The 19,771-nt window shown below is 41.5% G+C and overlaps 1 protein-coding gene across 1 annotated transcript in view; it reads right to left on the reverse strand.

Moving 5' to 3' along the window:
* Positions 1-19,771, reverse strand: part of dagla (diacylglycerol lipase, alpha) — a 64,002-nt gene that overhangs the window by 21,460 nt on the left and 22,771 nt on the right. Inside the window, exons 2-7 of the mRNA XM_080730653.1 lie at positions 6,307-6,408; positions 5,354-5,565; positions 4,310-4,411; positions 3,922-4,060; positions 3,441-3,528; positions 307-441 (exon numbers count right to left, since the gene is read on the reverse strand). Coding sequence (XP_080586779.1) covers positions 307-441; positions 3,441-3,528; positions 3,922-4,060; positions 4,310-4,411; positions 5,354-5,565; positions 6,307-6,401 — 771 coding nt within the window. The 5' untranslated portion in view covers positions 6,402-6,408. The remainder of the gene's footprint in view (positions 1-306; positions 442-3,440; positions 3,529-3,921; positions 4,061-4,309; positions 4,412-5,353; positions 5,566-6,306; positions 6,409-19,771) is intronic.

Raw genomic sequence — 19,771 nt, forward strand, 5'->3', positions numbered from 1 at the left:
TCACGGCATGACATGTTGCGAGCTTGTAGATCTGCTCTATAGAGCGCAACACCCGAGCGCAACCAAACTAAAATGACTTGTCTTAGTTCTACTGGATCTCTCCTCCGCTAGTCCCTCCCTAATATTGTAGTCTACTTTCCATTTGTCGATGAAATTGTCAACATATTTAGTCTTAGTTTTAGTCATCATAGCTTAGTTTTTGTTTAGTTTTTGTCAGTGAAAAAGGTAGTCGAAAAATTGTCATCATAGTTTTAGTCGGCGAAATCAGCACTAGCACACATGCACAGAAATGGTTGCGAGTGATACCTGGTCCAGGATGGCAAATCTCTTGGACCTCTGTCTCTGGCGGAGCAGAACCAGACCAGCAATAATGTCACTAGGCACAATGTCCAAGTCTCTGAAGAACTCTGCAAACAGGCTGGCCACCTCCGAATAGGCATCCTAAGAAAGACAACTTCTGACATCAGGACAAAGCTGCAACATGGTATAGTAAAGTGGTTCTCAACCTGGGGGTTGGGACCCAGGGGGGTCCCCAAATTATTTTGAGGGGTCCTCAGATGATTAACTTAACACATCTGGTGCCAACCCCGAGTTTCCCGAGTTTGAAAAGGTACCACCCCTGTGCCAACCCAGAGTTTCCCGAGTTTGGGCCGTTTTTGAAGAAAAAAAAATTTTTTTTCAAAGATTTTTTTTTTTTTTTTCAGAAATGTTTTTTGGACCTCCAGAAATGTATTAGGCATGATCGCGATTGCGAAATTGCATGTTTAAAGGAGTCATCCAGACCAAAACACATATAGGGTTAAATCTGCCTTTTATCATACCCCTTCATACCTGCTTTAGTCGATTTTTTTCATAGCTGCCCCTGTTGCTAGATTTCGGCTGCCCCTGTTGCTAGATTTCGCAGGCTCTCTCATAACTAACACAGTGGATTGTCCTTAGGCTAGTGCGGTCATTTCTTTAGCTTCAAAGTTAGTATTTTTTTATTGGATTGTGTTTACACAACGTCCTGAGATCAACCAAACCGCTGTTTTGACCTCACAGGCACCCTTACTTGTCAAACGGCTTCTGCTCTGCACCAGAGCAGGGAGAGGAGAGGCTAGAAAGGGAGGGGAGGGAGGGGTCTGTTTGACAAGTAAGGGTGCCTGTGAGGTCAAAACAGCGGTGTGGTTCGTCTCAGGACGTTGTGTAAACACAATCCAATAAAAAAATACTAACTTTGAAGCTCAAGAAATGACCGCACTTGCCTAAGGACAATCCACTGTGTTAGTTATGAGAGAGGCCGCGAAATCTAGCAACAGGGGCAGCCGAAATCTAGCAACAGGGGCAGCTATGAAAAAAATCGACTAAAGCAGGTATGAAGGTGTATGTTAAAAGGCAGATTTAACCCTATATGTGTTTTGGTCTGGATGTCCCCTTTAACCCCTATACCAACCCATTCTTTCAAACATGGCAGCCATGTTTGTTTACATCTGAAGAAAACATAATGGCTCCTAAATCATGAATGCCTGAACGGATTTCCAAGCGGATTTCTTTGTTTGAAAGCTGTGAACAGTGTGCACACACGTGGTGCATCATCTAGGCATGGGCGTGCACGATCCGTGCAATATAAATTACATGGAAGTATATGGAGACCATGGCATCGCGGGACATTGAAGAGAAAAAATCATTGCAACTTAAGTGTTAATGTGCAACATGGTTTTCTCTCTCAACAGTAAACAAACCAGCATAAAGTTTAAGTGTATAGGGGTTTTCTGCGCATTAATAAAGTGACAATTTAAGGACTTTTTAATGCCTCTAAAATGACAAATTAAACATTGGCCAAATTGTCAAATATTAGGCAGAAATTGTGAAAATAGCCGATCTACATGCTCACAACGCCTCGCATTGCGAGGCGTTGTGAGCATGCAGATGTGCTATTTTCACAATAGAACCGTGTTATAAAAAATGTAATGCCTCAACTCTTAGTGCTCGCCAGGGTGGGTGTGTCCCCAGTTAGAATATGATTATTTTGGGGGTCTTGCCCTGAAAAGGTTGAGAACCACTGCTATAGTAGATGATTGGTGACAGAAGCAGGTCTAGTACGTTAGATCTAGGTCCAGAGTCTGTATCACGGCTAGTACAAGCCAAGCTCGTACAGATCATGACACAGGCTGTTTCTCAATCTACTTGCAGAAACCAGCTTGAGATAGGTAATCCAATACAAGATATTTCAATGCACTATTGATTTGAAAAGTGCAGCTGAAAATAGTACCTGGAGAAACAATAGATTTACGAACAAATTTCACGTTGTGACTTCTTCATGATGCTGTGAGGTATACTTACTCAGTTATTCAGCTAAGCTTGCTGACAATGTAGACATGCTTAAAATATAGGTAAAACATACACAAATAAAGCCATTAACATCTGTGGGTAGTAATGTACAATATATGGGCAAAGCTGTGAACAAACAATGACAATGACTCTGGTACGGAGTCAGTACATACTGTAGTCCTTTAAAGATGAAGTGCCATGACCCCCCCCCCAACGAGCTAGTAATTAAACACAACAAAACATGTCTGCTTCTGATGTTTCATAGCGAGATCGCATGTTACTGCGGCGGGCGACACAATGTTTATGTTTGGGAACGTACGGTGCAACGCTGATTTGCCTTTCGGAATTTCAACCAAGAAACCTTATCCATTGAGAGAGTCACCAGACCCCTGAATCGCTAAACATATGTTTTAATGGGAGTGGCTAGCGATTCAGGGTCTGGAACCAGGCTAGTGTTAAGGTGCACTGCGGTCACACAGATGCCCGTTCACCGGAAGCAGTCTTTTTCTTAACGCTTATTTATTCTGGGGAGGTTCACTGAGCATGAATGCTCTTTTTCAGCAACGCCCTGCTTCACAATCACACAGGCACATTAAAACCTGGGAATTGTCCGGTACAACCAGTCTTATACTGTTGGCCACTGACCAACTGATCAGTTGGAGTTCAAAGGCACTTGCTCAAGGGCATTTCAACGGATTTGAGGGAGGGGTGAGTGTTGGTCTTTCACTTCCCCAGGGAACAAGCATGCTCCTCTAACCTTTAGGCCACTGCTGCCCACTATAATGTAATAATAAAACTAACTGGAACAGTTAACAGGAAGTGTCATAATTCTCTGTTCTCTACACTTTCCACTTAACAGAAAGAAATTGAGTAATAATAATAATAGTTACCTACTTCCTCCTGAGGGGGAAATTCAGTATTTTCAGCCCAACCCAGCTGATTCGCTGCCCACAAGGAGAGCGTGAGCAATTAGGGGTTAAGAGTCTTGCTCAGGGACACACATGGACATTGCTACCCTCAGTACCCTGGCCTGGAATCGAACCAGGGACAACCAGGGGCTCTGGTTCCCCAGGCAGGCTCCCTAACCATTCAGCTATGCCGCCCCTCGTATGAGGGAGCATGTGACTCACCGATTGCGTATCCTGGGCTCTGGTGCAACACATGAAGAATTTAAGTCTCCTGCTCCAGCTGCTGGCCTGGCCTTCCTCTAGTCTGTGTCTGAGAGAGAGAGACAAAGAGCTATGTTAAGATTCAATCTGTGCGATTGCAAGAGAGGTGTGACTGGCATGGGTGTTCTGTGCTTCTGTGTTCCAATACTGTCATAGTGGAGAGAGAGAGAGAGAGAGAGAGAGAGAGAGAGAGAGACAGATACATATTGAGAGATATTGAGGGAGAAAGCAAAGAGAGAGCAAGAAACTACTACTAAATGCTATAAATGTATACAAGCTCCACAATGTAACTTTTTAATAACACTATATACAGTAGTCCATTGTGTCCCATACAGTTAAAAGGTGGGATTTGTTGCTTATAAATGCCACTATTTATTTGTATGGGACATAATGTGCTAACAGAGAGAGAGAGAGAGAGAGAGAGAGAGAGAGAGAGAGAGACCTGAGTGTGTATGTGGTGAGGTTGCGTTGGCGTCGACGGGTAGCTTTGAGCTTCACAAAGGTCCTTCCCGTGGGATCAAAGGTGCACATGAGGGTAACGCACACACTGAAGATGACCAGCCAGTTACACGCAACAATCCCTGAGGAGGAGACACATAATCAATATTGGTCATACTGTAGCGCGACCACGGCAACAACCGGGAGGCGAACCCGGGCCGCTACTTTACAGGGCGCGTACGTTAACCAGTCAGCCAAAGTGCCAGGCACGTTGGCGAGTGACCAACGCACTACCCCGGAGACTACAATACGAGGTATATTAAAATAAAAACATAAATAATAGTTCACATTCAAGCCTGCGATTTAAAATTGTGAATTCCTTTAATACTCACCCAAAGCCAGGTTTTTGGCAGTGACATCAGAGCATGGCTGGTAATACTGGACAAGCCAGGCAATCCCCACCACAGCATACACTAGCTCAACCACCAGAATTGCTGGAGAGGAACACAAGGAGGGACAATAACAATCAATATCAACTCAAAATAGTTGACATTAGTTGCGTTTCCATAAAGCTTATTCAAAAATAGGAAGCGAATTGCCAGAAATTCGAAAAAAGAAAATCTAGCCTGTTTCCATCCACTGATGAAATGCGATTCTTGGGAGACCTGTTGTAAATGACTTCCCACGGGCCTGCACACAGTGCTCAGAGCTGGGATTGGGCAGATTTTTCAGACCGAACCCGAGACGTGACCGACAGCTTTTTGTCCTCCCCGAATCGACGTCTCATCCTGCAAGTTTCTGAGTGTGGAAGGTGGCCGATCTGCAAGCTTACAACACGTTGCGGATGCGAGGTGCTGTGAGCTTGTAGATCGGACACTTTTGGCAGGCAACACAGTGTGACGACGAAGTGTTGGCCAGGATTTACTTGGGTGATGTGACGGACGAGGCTTTCACACAACAGCGCCCTAAAATAAACATCCGATGCAAGGTACAGTAGTTGGGAACACGGCGCCAACAAGTTAGTAGCTCCCTTCAGCTACCTTCAGCCAAATCGATGTCATGCAATTTCAATTAATTTCAATTCGCTTAGTGTTTCCATTTCCCTTTTGCGCATTTAGTTTTTTTGATAAAGCCTCAAAATCCACCTCCTCCAAGCGCATAAATGTTTTTGAGAATAATGAAAGTTTATTAAAATTTTGAAGTGTTTCCATTAAAAGATTTACGCGCAAAAGCCTTAATGCGCAAAAAAAAAGAAACAGTTTTATGGAAATGCCACTATTGTAATCCTCATATACAATCAGTGACAGAAAGGTATCTTTGAAATATAACAACGGGGGGGGGGCCTTCACATTGTAGTAAAATATAAAGGTAATTACACCTCATCTTAGGATACCCACCCTACAAAAATATGAAGAGAAATGAACCCAGTGACTTACCCAGGCGTATATAGATCACATACTGCACAGCTTCCCTGGGCTGCGTGTAAAGGATGCTGCCTCTCATGCTCAGCCACATGATGGCACTCTCACAGATGAGGCAGCTGACCAGTATGCCCAGATAGCCTCTGCCATGATCCACCAGGGTGATGGAACAGGACTGAGCGGAACCGTGCGGCACGCCGAACAGAACCACGGACAGGACCACCAACCTGAGGACGGACGACACAGAACTCATCAGAGGACATTACATACACAGAAACAAAGAAACCAATGCAAAAATAAACATTTAACGGGATATTTAATTTCAAAAAACCTTTTGGTCATTTTATCGTTTAATCTGGCTTTTATGAACACCCTGAACAGTTTTTACTTTGCTTTATTCAATATTTAGATATTTTATGTAAATGCTATCAGTCGTCCTCCTTCAGGAGGAGGGCCCCATACGCACCCATTGTAACTTCAAACTCCATTTTAACCATGATAGATTCATAGAAAAAGAAAAAAAAAAAAGAAGTGACTCATACTACCCTCCTAATACGTGAGCAGGCCATGTTTTTTTGATAACTTTTTTCATTTATTTTTATAATTCTTTATTGTATTAAAATGTTTCAATTTTCCCAAAGAATTATTAAAAATAAATGAGAAAAAGTAACAAAAGAAACATGGCCTGCTAACATATTAGGAGGGTAGTATGAGTCAGTCACCAGAAAAAAATAATGGGTGTTTTTAATAATCTATCATTGTTAAAAGGGAGTTTGAAGTCACAATGGGTGTGTATGGGGAGGCGTCCTGCAGGAGGAGGGCCTGGTAACATTTACATCAAAAATCTAAATATTGAATGAAGCAAATTAAAAACTGTTCAGGGTGTTCATAAAAGCCTGATTAGACGATAAAATGACCAAAAGTTTTTTTGAAAGTGAAATATCCCTTTAACGGATACATTGGCTCACCAAATGCAGTGCAATATAAAGAGGAAGCAAGCGGGTAGCACCAGGTCATCACTGCCAACTGACCAGCGCCGCCGAAACATCACCATGCCCGGCATCACTGCCCTGTGGGGACAAAGAGTTGCATTGTTTGTTAAATCATTTGAGGAGACATGAGGGGAGTTAAATTAACACTTCGCTGAGCCAAAAGGACCAGCACGTGCACACATAAATCAATGTGTCTATTTTACCCATCTGTAAAAAGTGCCCTCTCCATACCATGAATGCAGTTTTTACTATGGTGGAAGAAATGCAACTGCCCTCTTTCCATGCCATATCTGAGGGCAGCATTCAAGAGAATTGTCTTGTCCAAACTCTCATGAACCTGAATGCAGCATCTTATGTTGAAACAATTGTCCCCTCTGTGTAGAAATCCATGCCGTTATGCCACATCTCCAGTATTGACTTGATAATGCTTAGTTCAGTGTGGTGATATGTACCAAAAATAGCCGACCTCTAGGATCACAATGCGTCGCAGTGTGACACATAGGTCTGCTATTTTTAATATTTCCACCAAAAGGTCCTTTTAGGAGTTTCAGCCCCTGCCTCTCTAACATTCTCTGCACGTCCCTGCAAAAGGACACCCCAAGATGTTTAATTGTTCATTGTTTAACTCGTATGCTAGTTTTTTTTAGGCACTACAGTGCTCTCTCTGCACTCTAGTTGTGTGACTATTACCCCTGTTGTTTGCACTTGACAGAAACAGTATGCAAGTGGCTTTGGATAAGAGTGCCTGCTGAGTGACTAAATTGTACTGTACGCAAATTGAAAGAGTACAAGGAGATGGAGGGGGATGAGATTAAATGTGTTAATTGCACCACATTGTGAATGACAATACAAGGAATTATATTTGGTGGCTCCAAGCTGGTTATGATTTTATGACAGGGCTTCTTCCTCTCCACCGTCTCCATTCTCTTTGTTTAAAATGGCATCCTGTGCCCAGTCACGATGCCCTTAGGCTTAAGCTGAACTCTGTAAAAGAGAGCAAGCAGAAGGAGGAGCTAATACAGGCTTCGTGGTTATGTTACTAATGTATATTTTGACCACAGATGAGGCAATTGCATTAGTGTTAAAAACATACTTTCCGACTAGGGCTGAGTGATATGGCTGTCAAATGCAATATATCACAGAGACCATTTCAAACTTTGGATTAATTAACTTTTTTAAAATACTATATTAAAATTGCCCAATGGGTGGATGGTTGACGTCACAAACATAACATCTGGCACACAGTTGCAAGACCAGTTGCTTCAATTCAAACTAAACTTGGCACAAACACTGTTCAGGGGTCTGGTATGAGAATAGTCACACCAAGACAAACCTAAATAGCAAACATAAGGGGCACTACAACCTAAATAGCAAACATAAGGGGCACTACAACCTAAATAGCAAACATAAGGGGCACTACAACCTAAATAGCAAACATAAGGGGCACTACAGCAGTGTTAGAGCAGTAAAATGCTTCAAATGGCAATAACTGGTTGACATTTGATTTGTCATTTTGATTGATCCGATTAGCACAATATAGGACTAGATTTGAAGGCCACATAGAGGCCTGAAAAGATCGGCTATTTTCAAAGTATAACACATTGTTAACTGGTTATTCAGAGACTAATTGATTTATAAAACATCTATTCAAATTAGTTTTTTCGTGTTGATTTGTTGATATAGAAGAAATTGAAAAAATATATATAAAAAATATCACTATTATTTGATTAACTACATTAAGTAGGGTTAATCAATATATTCTTCAATATATGTTCAGTTGATTTCCCAGCCCTACTTCCCACTGAATAAAGTGGTCTGAAAAGACCTTTTAATGTGACAGTGTGCCAAAATCTAACTATAGAGGGGGAAGTATGCCTAGAAATAAATAAAGTAGGTCAGCATCAAAGGGTGGGTACAATACTTTAAGGCTATTCTATTGGACACCTAGGTACCACAGCTCTTCAACACACATGTCTAAAGTGTTAATTTTCCAATTTTAATCGTGAGCATTTTGCCGCATCCACCTTGCGTCACCCTTCAGCACTACAGTCACTGTAAAAGTCACTTCACTCTGCATTTGGGAACTGCATTTAATTAACATGCTTTACAAGCTGTTCCCATTTGAGATAGAGGAAATAGGGCTGTCATGATCATGTTTAACGTTTGTCCTGATGAAGGTCTAAGGACTGAAATGTTGTTCGGTAAAATAAGTCCTAGACCAGCGGTCTTCAACAGGGAGTCCGGGACCCCCTAGGGGGTCCTCAGAGTTATTGGAGGACCCCCTGTAGTAACTCTGAGGACCCCCTAGGACCCCCTATTCTGAGAACTTTAGACAAAATAACTGATCTACAAGCTCACAACCCCTCGCTATTTTCGGCAAAGAGGTTTGGTGTAGAGGGGAAAAAAGAGCACACTAAGTATAGAGAGAAAGGTCAAGTGTATTAAGTATTGACGGTTCAAGTGGTTACATATCTCATAACACAAATTGACATGAATCCAAAATACACTGATGACTTTTTGTCCTATGCACCTGTCATTAACCTCTTTGATGTGCATCGCCCCTTTTGTCAAAGCCGATCTACAAGCTCACAAAGTGCCACACAGCGACCCATTGTGAGCATTATTTTGGAAAATGTATGAACAAGATGGAAAGGATTATGACAATTATAACAATTATCTCAAATAATTGCGGTCAGGTGAATGTAATAATTGTGAGTGATTAAACAACTGAGTGGGCACAGATGAATCGGGGTGGATGAAAAAGGGTACTCTTACACTATCTCATTGATTTAAGATAAAGCCATGTGCAAAGGTCCACTACCACACAACTTCTTATACAACTCCTGGTTTTGAGTCACATTAAAGAGGACAGTGGGAGGAAGAGCAGACAAAAAGGGGTGACAAACCCCCCCATCTCATTTAGGCCAAATCAATCAGGCTAATGAAGTGTAGCAGGACTCTGAACTGGACCACTAGGGACAGTGTAGTGCCCCCTCTAGGCCTATTGTTACCATATGACTTGAACTCCCTACAGGGACTTCAAAACAATTAAAAATTATCAACCCAATCTGCAAACTAGCATGCAGCTCCTTGCCCTTGGAGCGATATTCCACTTTGGTGGAACTTTAACATTTTTCTTCTACATTGACATGAATGAACACCAAAAATAAACTTCTCCTCGTACCTACAGTACACACCACAGTATAGTCGTTAACTTACAACTAACTTGGAAAACACCAGTGTCGATCACAGATGAGCCAATATAATAAATAATAATATTTAACATTGTTACATGCCCAACCTTAATTTGCCCTGGGAGAGAGTGCAACAAAAGGACAGAGGTAAGCTTGCTGATTGGTCAGCGCAGCCCATCAAATAGCATCTGAGCAGCCACCAGAGTTAAGCCCTTTGCACACAGGACAGTTGCGTTTTTTTCGTTTGCGGCATGAATAAAACGCATTGGATTTGGTGTGCAAGGCTGTGCGGAATCGGCGCTGCGGATCCAAAAAGGAGTCATAAAAGGAGTGATGAGTTTTTTACCGCATGCGACAAGACGCACAAATCGAACTGGGTTCGATCGAGAAAAAAACGCACGGCGGCAGCCACTCGTCGCACGGCTAATTCGGAGCCGGTGTGCATGAGGTCATAGAGAATCATTGTTTTCTTTTCAAAAAATTATATTGTCCGTTTTATCCGTGCGGTTAAACGCACCTGTGTGCAAAGGGCTTTAATCCATTGTTCAAAGGAACTACAAGACACAGAGCAGAAAACTGTAACCTTTGACGATTTACATAATGCCTGCGTTGTTTTCAGAAAATTCAGACTCCCCACTGCAACTAATATTTTGTTTGCCGGCCCGGGGCAGTTTCTAGTTTGACAGTTAATTAAGTTAATTGACTAAATCCTATTTTCTAGTTGTTTTTGAGAATAAATAACACTGACCCAGCATTTGTCGTAGCCCATGTTGAACAATGGTGAGGACTACTGACTACAGGTCCCATGAACCGTAAATACTAGTGGTTGATTGCTGCCTATGATATGATAATTGGGCCTGGTCTTGTAATGGGCTTGGTGATACACTACATCACTAAAGGGCTGTTTATAGTTCTGTATGCTTGATTTTGTGTACGTTTTGGGTGAGAGAGTACATACAGTAAATGCGTCGACATGCATACGGTAGTTCCTCTACGGTATGTGCGTGCTGACCCGCTCTCCGGGCAAATTCTGCTCCCTTTGCGGCCGCGCGCCACATTTTTGCACCTCGCAGCACAGAGCAGAATAGCTAACAAAAGCGATATGGAGGTGGTTCTGCACACACGTGTAAACCGAAGCATTTAGCCAAAATATGTAAAACCACAGAATTTCTTGACTCGACATGATGTTTGGTAATAAGTGGTAAAAGCCTGGACTGGTTCTGCGGTCTGTCGGCAACGTTACATCGCGGTCTAAATGTTAACTCCACGAGGGTACAGATTTAACAACATCGATCCGGACCCGGTACCCTCTCGCTCCCGGAGTAATTATAACAAAACACACGTACACACCCGCTCATATATTGAACATAATTGCCAAGTAATAAATGAGCCGCTGAGCTCAATCAGCTCTTCTTGTGTGCCTCAGCCTAATAGCTGTCTGTCTGGAGAGGCGGACCGACCTGTGTGTGTGTGTGTGTGTGTGTGTGTGTGTGTGTGTGTGTGTGTGTGTGTGTGTGTGTGTGAGAGAGAGAGGAGTCAAGGCGTCCTCTTCACATGGTTGCAACGACGTTCCTTTGTTCCCGTTTCTTGATAAAATATATTTCTTATTGGGACCCATAGTTTGAGAACCGCTGTCATAGAGGTAGAAGAATGACATCTTTTCACTCTTTTTGCAGAGGAAAAGTAATTTTCCTCATTACTGCCCATACCGTTGACAACGGTGGCCACGGGTACTTCTTGCTACGGACAAATCTGTACTTTCAGTTGGGAGGTGTACGTAAAGGTCTGTGTACGGACCTTAATCATACGGATACGTACGGACAGGGAGAAAAAACTGACATCAAACGGACCAAACAGAATAAATCTCTCTCACCCTCCGTTTCTAATGTAGACCTGCGGATCTTATGTATTACTATGCATGGTACTTAAGATACCCTTGTACCTGACAAACTACTTCCAAAACGTCAAGGATGTTCACAACTACAACACCAGAGGCAGCGCCACAGATCACATCCAACCTAGCTTCGCATAGCCAGGCTTACTCATCTGCAAAGAGAAAAGCCTGGTTACGACCATAGGCTGAAACGGTATATAGAACGGTGCTACTTCCGCCGGGAGAATTTCACCGGATGTTATTGTTTTTTCACAGTGTGGCGTATTCCCCGCTGGTGGAAAAAACTGTTCTGCTTCTCTCGACCCTTTGGTTGCGCTCATAATAAACAATATCCAAACAAAAACATGGATTCTGACAAAGGACACCTAAGAGCTACAATCTATTTAGGTTTTTTTTTCGCTAGCGTATGTAAACAGACTGCAACGCATGACGTAACTTCCGTTAACCGCAGCACTTCTGCCACTTCCGGTGTCTACAGGTTCATGCCATTCACATCGCATATTGTGGCCAGGGTGCGTCCAAACCAGATTTGGCAAAAAAAAGGGTTACATTTGTTCTCCTGCTATGCCGTAAAAATGTGTAACGCCCTACCGAAGGCCTTAAAAAGTAGTTCAGCCCAAACATGACAGTCGATGCCGGGTCCCCTGTGAGACTTGCGTGGACCCCTGTGCTCCGTCTGGGGACCACCGGCTGCGAAAAAGCATGTTTCGATGTAGATCTTTAATCTTCAGCAGAAAACGGCTGATACGTCTGGTATCATGCTATTATAAGCTCACTGATAAGTGCACAATAAATTGTAATAAATAATAAATATAGTATTAGTGGAATCAATCGTTTAACTGATAGTATTAAAGGAGCTATAGTCAACTTTTTCATTGTAGGGCCGACACTTTGTTTACATCCTAGTCTATAAACTAGAATGTAAACAAAGTGTCGGTCTGACAATGGCCAAAATGATTATTTTATAGATAGATAGATACCTTTATTATCCCACGGGGGAAATTCAGTTGCCCACCAGAGGCAGCACAGCAGTTAAGGTTACAAGTTACAGAGAAGTAAGAAAAAGAAAAAGAGTACTGTAGTATACAGTCCAAAGATCAAGCACAAAAAATGATAAATAAAACATAGTGTCGAAAGCTATTGCAAAAAGAGAAGAATATATACATAAAGTGACCACGAAACATTCAACGCTCATAAGTGACACGTCACACACACAAAAAAACTATACTCAAGCATAACTTAGCAAACAGTGTCAAAAAAAGAGTGCACATAACAGTCACTGCTAGTCAATGCAGTCATGCAACACAAGTATCGCACCGCCATATCAACACCGCAATAATACACAGTACAACCAACACAACCCAATAGTGCAGGGCCTAAAAAAAAGTGACCAAAGTCAGTGCAAATAAGTCAAGAATATACATATATATTTTTCCTTTTAAAGCAATAGTGGGAGCCACAGCAAGACGCCACAGCAACCCTCTCAGGGAAAAGTACGTTAGAGGTCAGAGTCAGTACAACTTTTGTTCCAGTAGTGCAAGGTAACAGTTGTCCTAGGTAATCCAATTAGGCCTAGGCAAGCGACCATCATGAGTCTCGTTGTATTGCTTGAGAGCGACCGGCACAAAGGACTTTCCAAGTCTTTCGCACCTCCGTCCTGGGTAGCGGAAACGGTTGTTTCCTCTCATACTCCAGTAATTTTATCATTATTTCACGCTTTTTGTGGTCATTTTTTAATAGAAACACATATATGAAGCTTATTTTTTTATAAAATATTTTCGAAAATTTTTTTATTTTAGCATCCGTTTTTCAAGAAAAAGTTGACAATATAATAGAATTAATCGTTTAACCTATAGTATTAATAAATTAAAGCAAATATATAATATAAAAATGATATGACACAGAACAAATTGTCTAACTGCCCACTGATAAATCCACAATTGTCAAAGTTAAAATTGAAAGCTAAAACATGGTGAAAATGACCTAAGTGAGAAACAGAGCGTCATACACCTTTAACTAATTTCCTGCTATCCCCGTCGAAACAGGAGATTTCCTGCTGTACCGCTCTGCCATGCCCGTAGATCCCGGAAAATTAATTAGCTTTAATCATTATGAAACAATTAAAAGTATGATCGCCGTTTATAGCCGATTCAGACTCTTTAGGCCCGCCTCTAACTGTATCCGGCCGTAGTTCCTGTTTTGACCGGATCTTGGTTTCCGTATCCGGTCTAAGGCCCAATCATAGCTTCGCTCCCATAGGTTTCCTTTGTAAACCAAGGAAGATCAAAGAAGGAAGGGACACTGACGTCATTTTAGGCTCCATGGCCATCCACCATGACACTTTGGGTGGCGGAAGTGGCACCGGAGGTTCGGTGAATAACATTGCGTCTATGAGCTTCGGCTGGGACAGCTCATAAACAAAAAATAATTCTGAACGATAGAGACCTTTATAAAACACTCAGCTCAGGAATATAAAAGAAAACATGTCACACATTGTTTTGTGCTGTGTTGCTTTTCGGTGAGTACACTGTATAACATTATAGAGGCATCTAAAGAGCACAATTTACGTTTCTGAACGAGATAGTATCGCGAGACTCTCCACCATTCCCTGTCTGGAATCCAAATCTCGCGATAGCTCCGAGACAGAAACGGCCGCCGCCGCTGTTTAGCTGCCTCAATAACATTATGTACCGTGCACATCGAAAAGCAAGTGATTGTAAAAATACCTGTGATATGTCTTCTTTTATATTCCTGGAGCGACTATACAACAAAGGTCTCTATCGTTCAGAATTATTTTTTGTTCATGAGCTGTCCCAGCCGAAGCTCATAGACGCAATGTTATTCATCGAGCTTCCGTTGCAACTTCCGCCACCCAAAGTGTCATGGCGCATGGACCGTGGTGTGGGCGTGACTTCCAGCGACTTCTCCTTCTTTGGATACTTCTTGTTGTAAACAAGGAAGCTGCCTGCACGGCCGTAACATGGTCTTTTTTCACGCAGATTTTTTTATTTGGAAGCTATTTGATTCTTTTACCCGCCTGGCATATGATCTGCGCACATATCGTCTGCTATGTGCGCGACGTGCCCTCGCAGGACCATAGCGCACAGGCACAGCTCAGCATTTTACATGAGTTTTTCTGTAAACAGTGGCAGATACAGCCTGACAACGGATATTTATTTTTCCAATGGGATTGTTTTCGAAAGCTGTGGTCCGGTCTACAACGCTGGTACATGTTACATGCACAGATCGTGCACGATGCGCGCACGTGCCCACGTTAAAAGGTAAGGACAATTTGGCAGTTGCTTAGTTCAGCTATGTTTAACTCATTGCATGCCAGGCCCGATAGTCCCGAGATTATTTTAATGTCTTTCCCTGCCAGGCCCGATAGTCCCGAGAATTTCCGCCATTTTGAAAAAAAATATATAATTTTTAAAAAAAAAAAATTTTTTTGGACCCCAAAAATGGCAGCAAAAAAGTAAGAAATAAGTGGGGGGCCGGATTTGTAAGGGGCATTTTGCACTTGACAATCATGAAATTACTGCCATGATTCTATTGAATAGTATATAAGCCTGCCCCCCCTAAAAATCCACCCCCTATGAGCCTTAAGAAAATCACACCAGTGTGAACTGAGCGGTGGTGTGTGTGTGTGTGTGTGTGTGTGTGTGTGTGTGTGTGTGTGTGTGTGTGTGTGTGTGTGTGTGTGTGTGTGTGTGTGCACATTTCAAGGCTGCACCTCTCTGGTCACATAATGGTATTGCAGGCCAGGCTCAGGCTACAGACACACATAGACACATAGACACATAGACGCATAGCTACACACACGGTCACGCTAAGGAGACTGTGTAACCACTGCTCAAAATCGGCCTCCTGGCTTTCTGTTGTCTGCATTCAGACTATTGAAAAAAGGACCCCAATTGAAACAAGCCCAAAAGCTTTTTTGAGGTATCCTTTAGTTGACCTTGTACCAGTGAACTGTAATGTCATGAAAACATGAAAAAAAAACTTCTAAAAAAAGGTCTTAAATCAATCAATCAATGATATATGATCAGGCCTCTTTTAAACTTGGTAGAGATATCCTGTATAGTATATGTATTACTGTGCATAATCATGTATAGGTACACATACTTGCACATCACATTTAGCAAATTCAGGCTGACCCGACCACAGTCAGATCAGTTGGCCTCACTTCAGGGAGTCATCATCAACCACACAACCCTCTCAATAGCACTGTCCTCCTCAAGGGCATTCCAATTCTATCCATCACCCTGGGCAAACAGCTTATTAGTAGTACTGTTCATCTATTACTGAGGAGGATATTAGCAGATGCACTTACTGTAGACACAGCAGAGGTTTAATTTGCAGATGCCCTCCTCTTGGAATGCACTCCCTGACCCCAACCACATCAAAGTCGCCCCCCTCCCCCTCTTCCTTACTTACAACCCAACTCTTCAATACTGCTTTCTCCAGCTATAAGCTCTCAGCCGCTTGTTTTAAAGTTTTTACTCTAATTTATTGTATCGTTTGTATATTCTTCCTGATAAAGTTTAATTCATTTTTGGCTCAGCCCCGGCATGTAAGGTGACTTTGAGTACTAAGAAAAGTTCTACATAAAGTCAATAATGGATTAATATGTACTTAACAGAGCACCCTTTGGTTGTTTTAGAAATGTAACTTAAGTGTGTCTGTGGGTTTTATAAATATGTAACCAATGAAAACAAGAGCTTGTGACTACATTATATTCATTTTCATTTATTTTTGGTCATACAAGGTATCCACCCAACAGGTATGATATGGGGTTTCAATGGTCTTGTGTTGTGATTTGATGATGATATAGTTGCGACCTTAGGTCGCAAGTTTACTATGAAAACCGGCACATCTTGTCCGCATATCTCTGTCTGTACGTCACGCCTGACACTGTGGTTCTATGGGTTTGTCGCTCTGACATCATGCTCTGATGTCACTGTGATGTCAGGGGAACCACTCTTAACAGAATGGGTTTGCCGCTCTGACATGACGCTCCCTTTTATGCCCATATATGGAGCACTCTGTTTTATTGTGTTTACCATCGACAAAGGATCTAAAAGAATCCACCACAAAAAAGAATCAATTATGCTTTGTTATGTAATACTAATGTAAGATGTAGCTCCAGAGAAACAACAAATCTTGACATCATGATCAAAGAGAATTACACCGTGAGTAATATGTTCAGGGAAGCATGCTAAATAATTTTGTATGCAGCTGGTACTGTAGAATACATGATTAGAGATAATGAAATGTCCAGCAATCAGTTTAGGGCACATTAATCAAGTACACAGCTATCCAAGGACATCTAAAATGCATCTTCAAGTTCAACCGTAACCGTAACATATTGAGCTCAAGCTCAAATGCATCAAGCTGCTTCAAAGCACAAATCAGATATCCTGCTTTATTAACCTCGATTTAAACCTTGCCACGTAGGATAGACTACTATAGGCCTATGTGTTTTATCCCCGTTTTATCCTCTCTATGAGTCATAAACTACACTCTCACTACCCACACAGCCTGCAGTTCTATCTGTGAATCTGACATGTGTTTTATGGAATGCCTGTGACAAGTCACCGCATGTGAGAAAACGCTTTTGTGCTCGACACAGTGTGCTGCTGTGTGGCAGGACCGTACCCATGTGATGTAACAACAACAATGATGCAACAATGACAGGGCTTCCATTCTGCCATCATTGCCTTGTCTTTGGACAGACCCACTGAACTGCATCAGGCCAGGGCACACGAGACACCATCTGACACACGTCATTTAATGACGATGATGAAATATAGCCAAGCAAATTATGCTGCTGTGTCCCCTACAGCAGTGCTGCTGTGCTGAGATATCATTCTTGTAGCAGGTCTTCTGCAGCAACAGCATATCAAGTCAGACTGTGATGATCTCAATTCTGCTAAACAGCTGTCAGCAGGATGGAGTATGTTAGCCTTCTCGCCTCTATCCCTGCCAAACTTTGCACACACACTCCTTGGCTGGCAAACCACAACCTCCGCCACTGATTTCTCACATGCCCCTCTTCTAGCGCCACAATGACGTTGCTTTTTGCAGTGTGTAATGTGTATACATGCGACCTGACGACGGTCGCTTATCTCCCGATTAGGGAGTCTTACCGGTTCTATTATCTCGTATTCTGCAATATCGCTAACACTTTATTGTTACCGGTAATACTTTAATGTTTACATTTATTTTTCTATCATGAATGTAAACTGTATATTCATATTTTTTATATTTTTGTGTAGTTATTTTTGTCGCACTGTTGTTTTGTCAAGATGTTTTAGTGTTGCATGTTTAATGGAGCACAATGGAAACAAGACTTTGACTTGTTATGCCTTCCATTTATAGTCCAGTCATTTTAGGGTTAGACCTAGAACAAATTGCAATAGTAGCAAACTCAACTGATTTTGTATCCTCATTATGTCCTTAGTGAGGGAAAAAAAGTCCCAAGGAATCCCACCGGGGCAAAGTTTTGAAAACGACCTACCTACCTTCAATTACTATACAATACAATGTAACGGAAAAAATGACTGAAAAAAAATCTGCTTTAAGTGGGATATGAGGGGTCAAACTAGGTGTTTTTAATTATTCTGAATCCATTGCAAGCATTTGTTTTGCATGAAAAACATTCCTTGGGCTAAAAACGGACCCCAAAAGACTGAAAATTGATGAAAATTGATGAAAATTGACGTTTTGAGTGGCCATTTCTGGCCCAAGGAATGTTTTTCGTGCAAAACAAATGATTGCAATGGATTCCGAATAATTAAAAACCCCTAGTTTGACCCCTCACATCCCACTTAAAGCAATTTTTTTTCAGTCATTTTTTCCTTTATATTGTAGTGTATAGTAAGTGAAGGTAGATAGGTCGTTTTCAAAACTTTGCCCCGGTGGGATTTCTTGGGACTTTTTTTCCCTCACTAAGGACATATTGAGGATACAAAATCAGTTGAGTTTGCTACTATTGCAATTTGTTCTAGGTTTGGCCTAATTTTGGCCTAAAATGACTGGACTATTAGCGAGTTTTTACCCCATTGTACTGAATCCTGCACTTTAAAAAAATAAAGTATTCAGTCAATGAAAAGGTACATGTACACCTTTTAACCATTCATTAGCTGTTTGATAGTGTGACAATCTGGCTAGTTGTTTGTTAATTCTGTAAGTTATTATTAAGAAAGTGTTACATCCGTTATATCCTTTGCCCAGTATGGAGGTAGAAACTAAGAAAGGAACTAGTTACACAAGAATAGTTGTAATTTCAATCATACACTGTGCAAGACTCTTCAGTACTGTCACGTTGTCACCCAGACAGTGGTCATAGCATCAGTATCCTTCTTATTTAAAGGACAACTCTGTTTTTAAACAACAAGGGTTCATATTTTAGATTGTAATTAGAGAAAAGAAAAAGTGAGTGATAAAATGTTTTCATTTGCTTCATTCTATTGTTTTATCACGTTTACCGTGCTAAAATGTGGGGCATGTGTACGCATTGGGGCATGCGTACAAGTGGCTAAATATGTCTTTTTAGACACAATAAGCCAGCAGTTTCTTTATTGCTATTTACAGTAACACTTCTATCCCCCATAAGTCACATCCAACCATGAAAGGTTGCATTGTATATTGGGAATGGGCTTATTCTGTGTAAAATGACATATTTAACCACTTGTACGCATGTCCCCAACCAACCACTGAAATAAGAATCTCTAAAACAATAGGAGAAAGAAGTAAATGAAATCAATTTAACACCCCTCTTTTATATTCTTTAATTACAATCTAAAATATGAACCCTTGTTAAAGTTGTCCTTTAACTTTCTCTATACATGTACATGTCATTCAACAGTTATAGCCACTCAAGAGCTGCGTCTCAAGTCCTTAAATTAGAGACGTTGATACAAGCAAGGAAATAGGAACTAGGAAATAGGATCTAATTTAAGGACTTGAGACGCAGCTAAGGGGGGTCAAACAAATATCCTTCTCTACCTCATCTGCCTTAAGCAAATACAGCAGATTATAAAAACTGGTTTGAAGACACACAATGAATTATAAATGTCACCAACCTCACTGCAGAAGTAAAAGTAAAAGTTAAATATAACTCAATGAACAACTCCAGGTTCTTGTGGCCCATATATTCTGTAGCTGCATTGGTAGAACGTCTTATTTATTTGTATATGTTTATTTTAATGCTAATGCTATACATTATTGTGACCGGCTCAGTGACCTCATCATTAGAGTATCCACCCTGAAACGTGGAGGTCAGGGTTCAATCCCAGGCCAAGTCCAACCAAAGACTATGAAAATGGTACCAGGGGTTGACAATAAGGTC

This window comes from Nannobrachium achirus (genome assembly GCF_963921795.1).
Source record: "Nannobrachium achirus genome assembly, chromosome: 7".
Classification (NCBI taxonomy): domain Eukaryota; kingdom Metazoa; phylum Chordata; class Actinopteri; order Myctophiformes; family Myctophidae; genus Nannobrachium; species Nannobrachium achirus.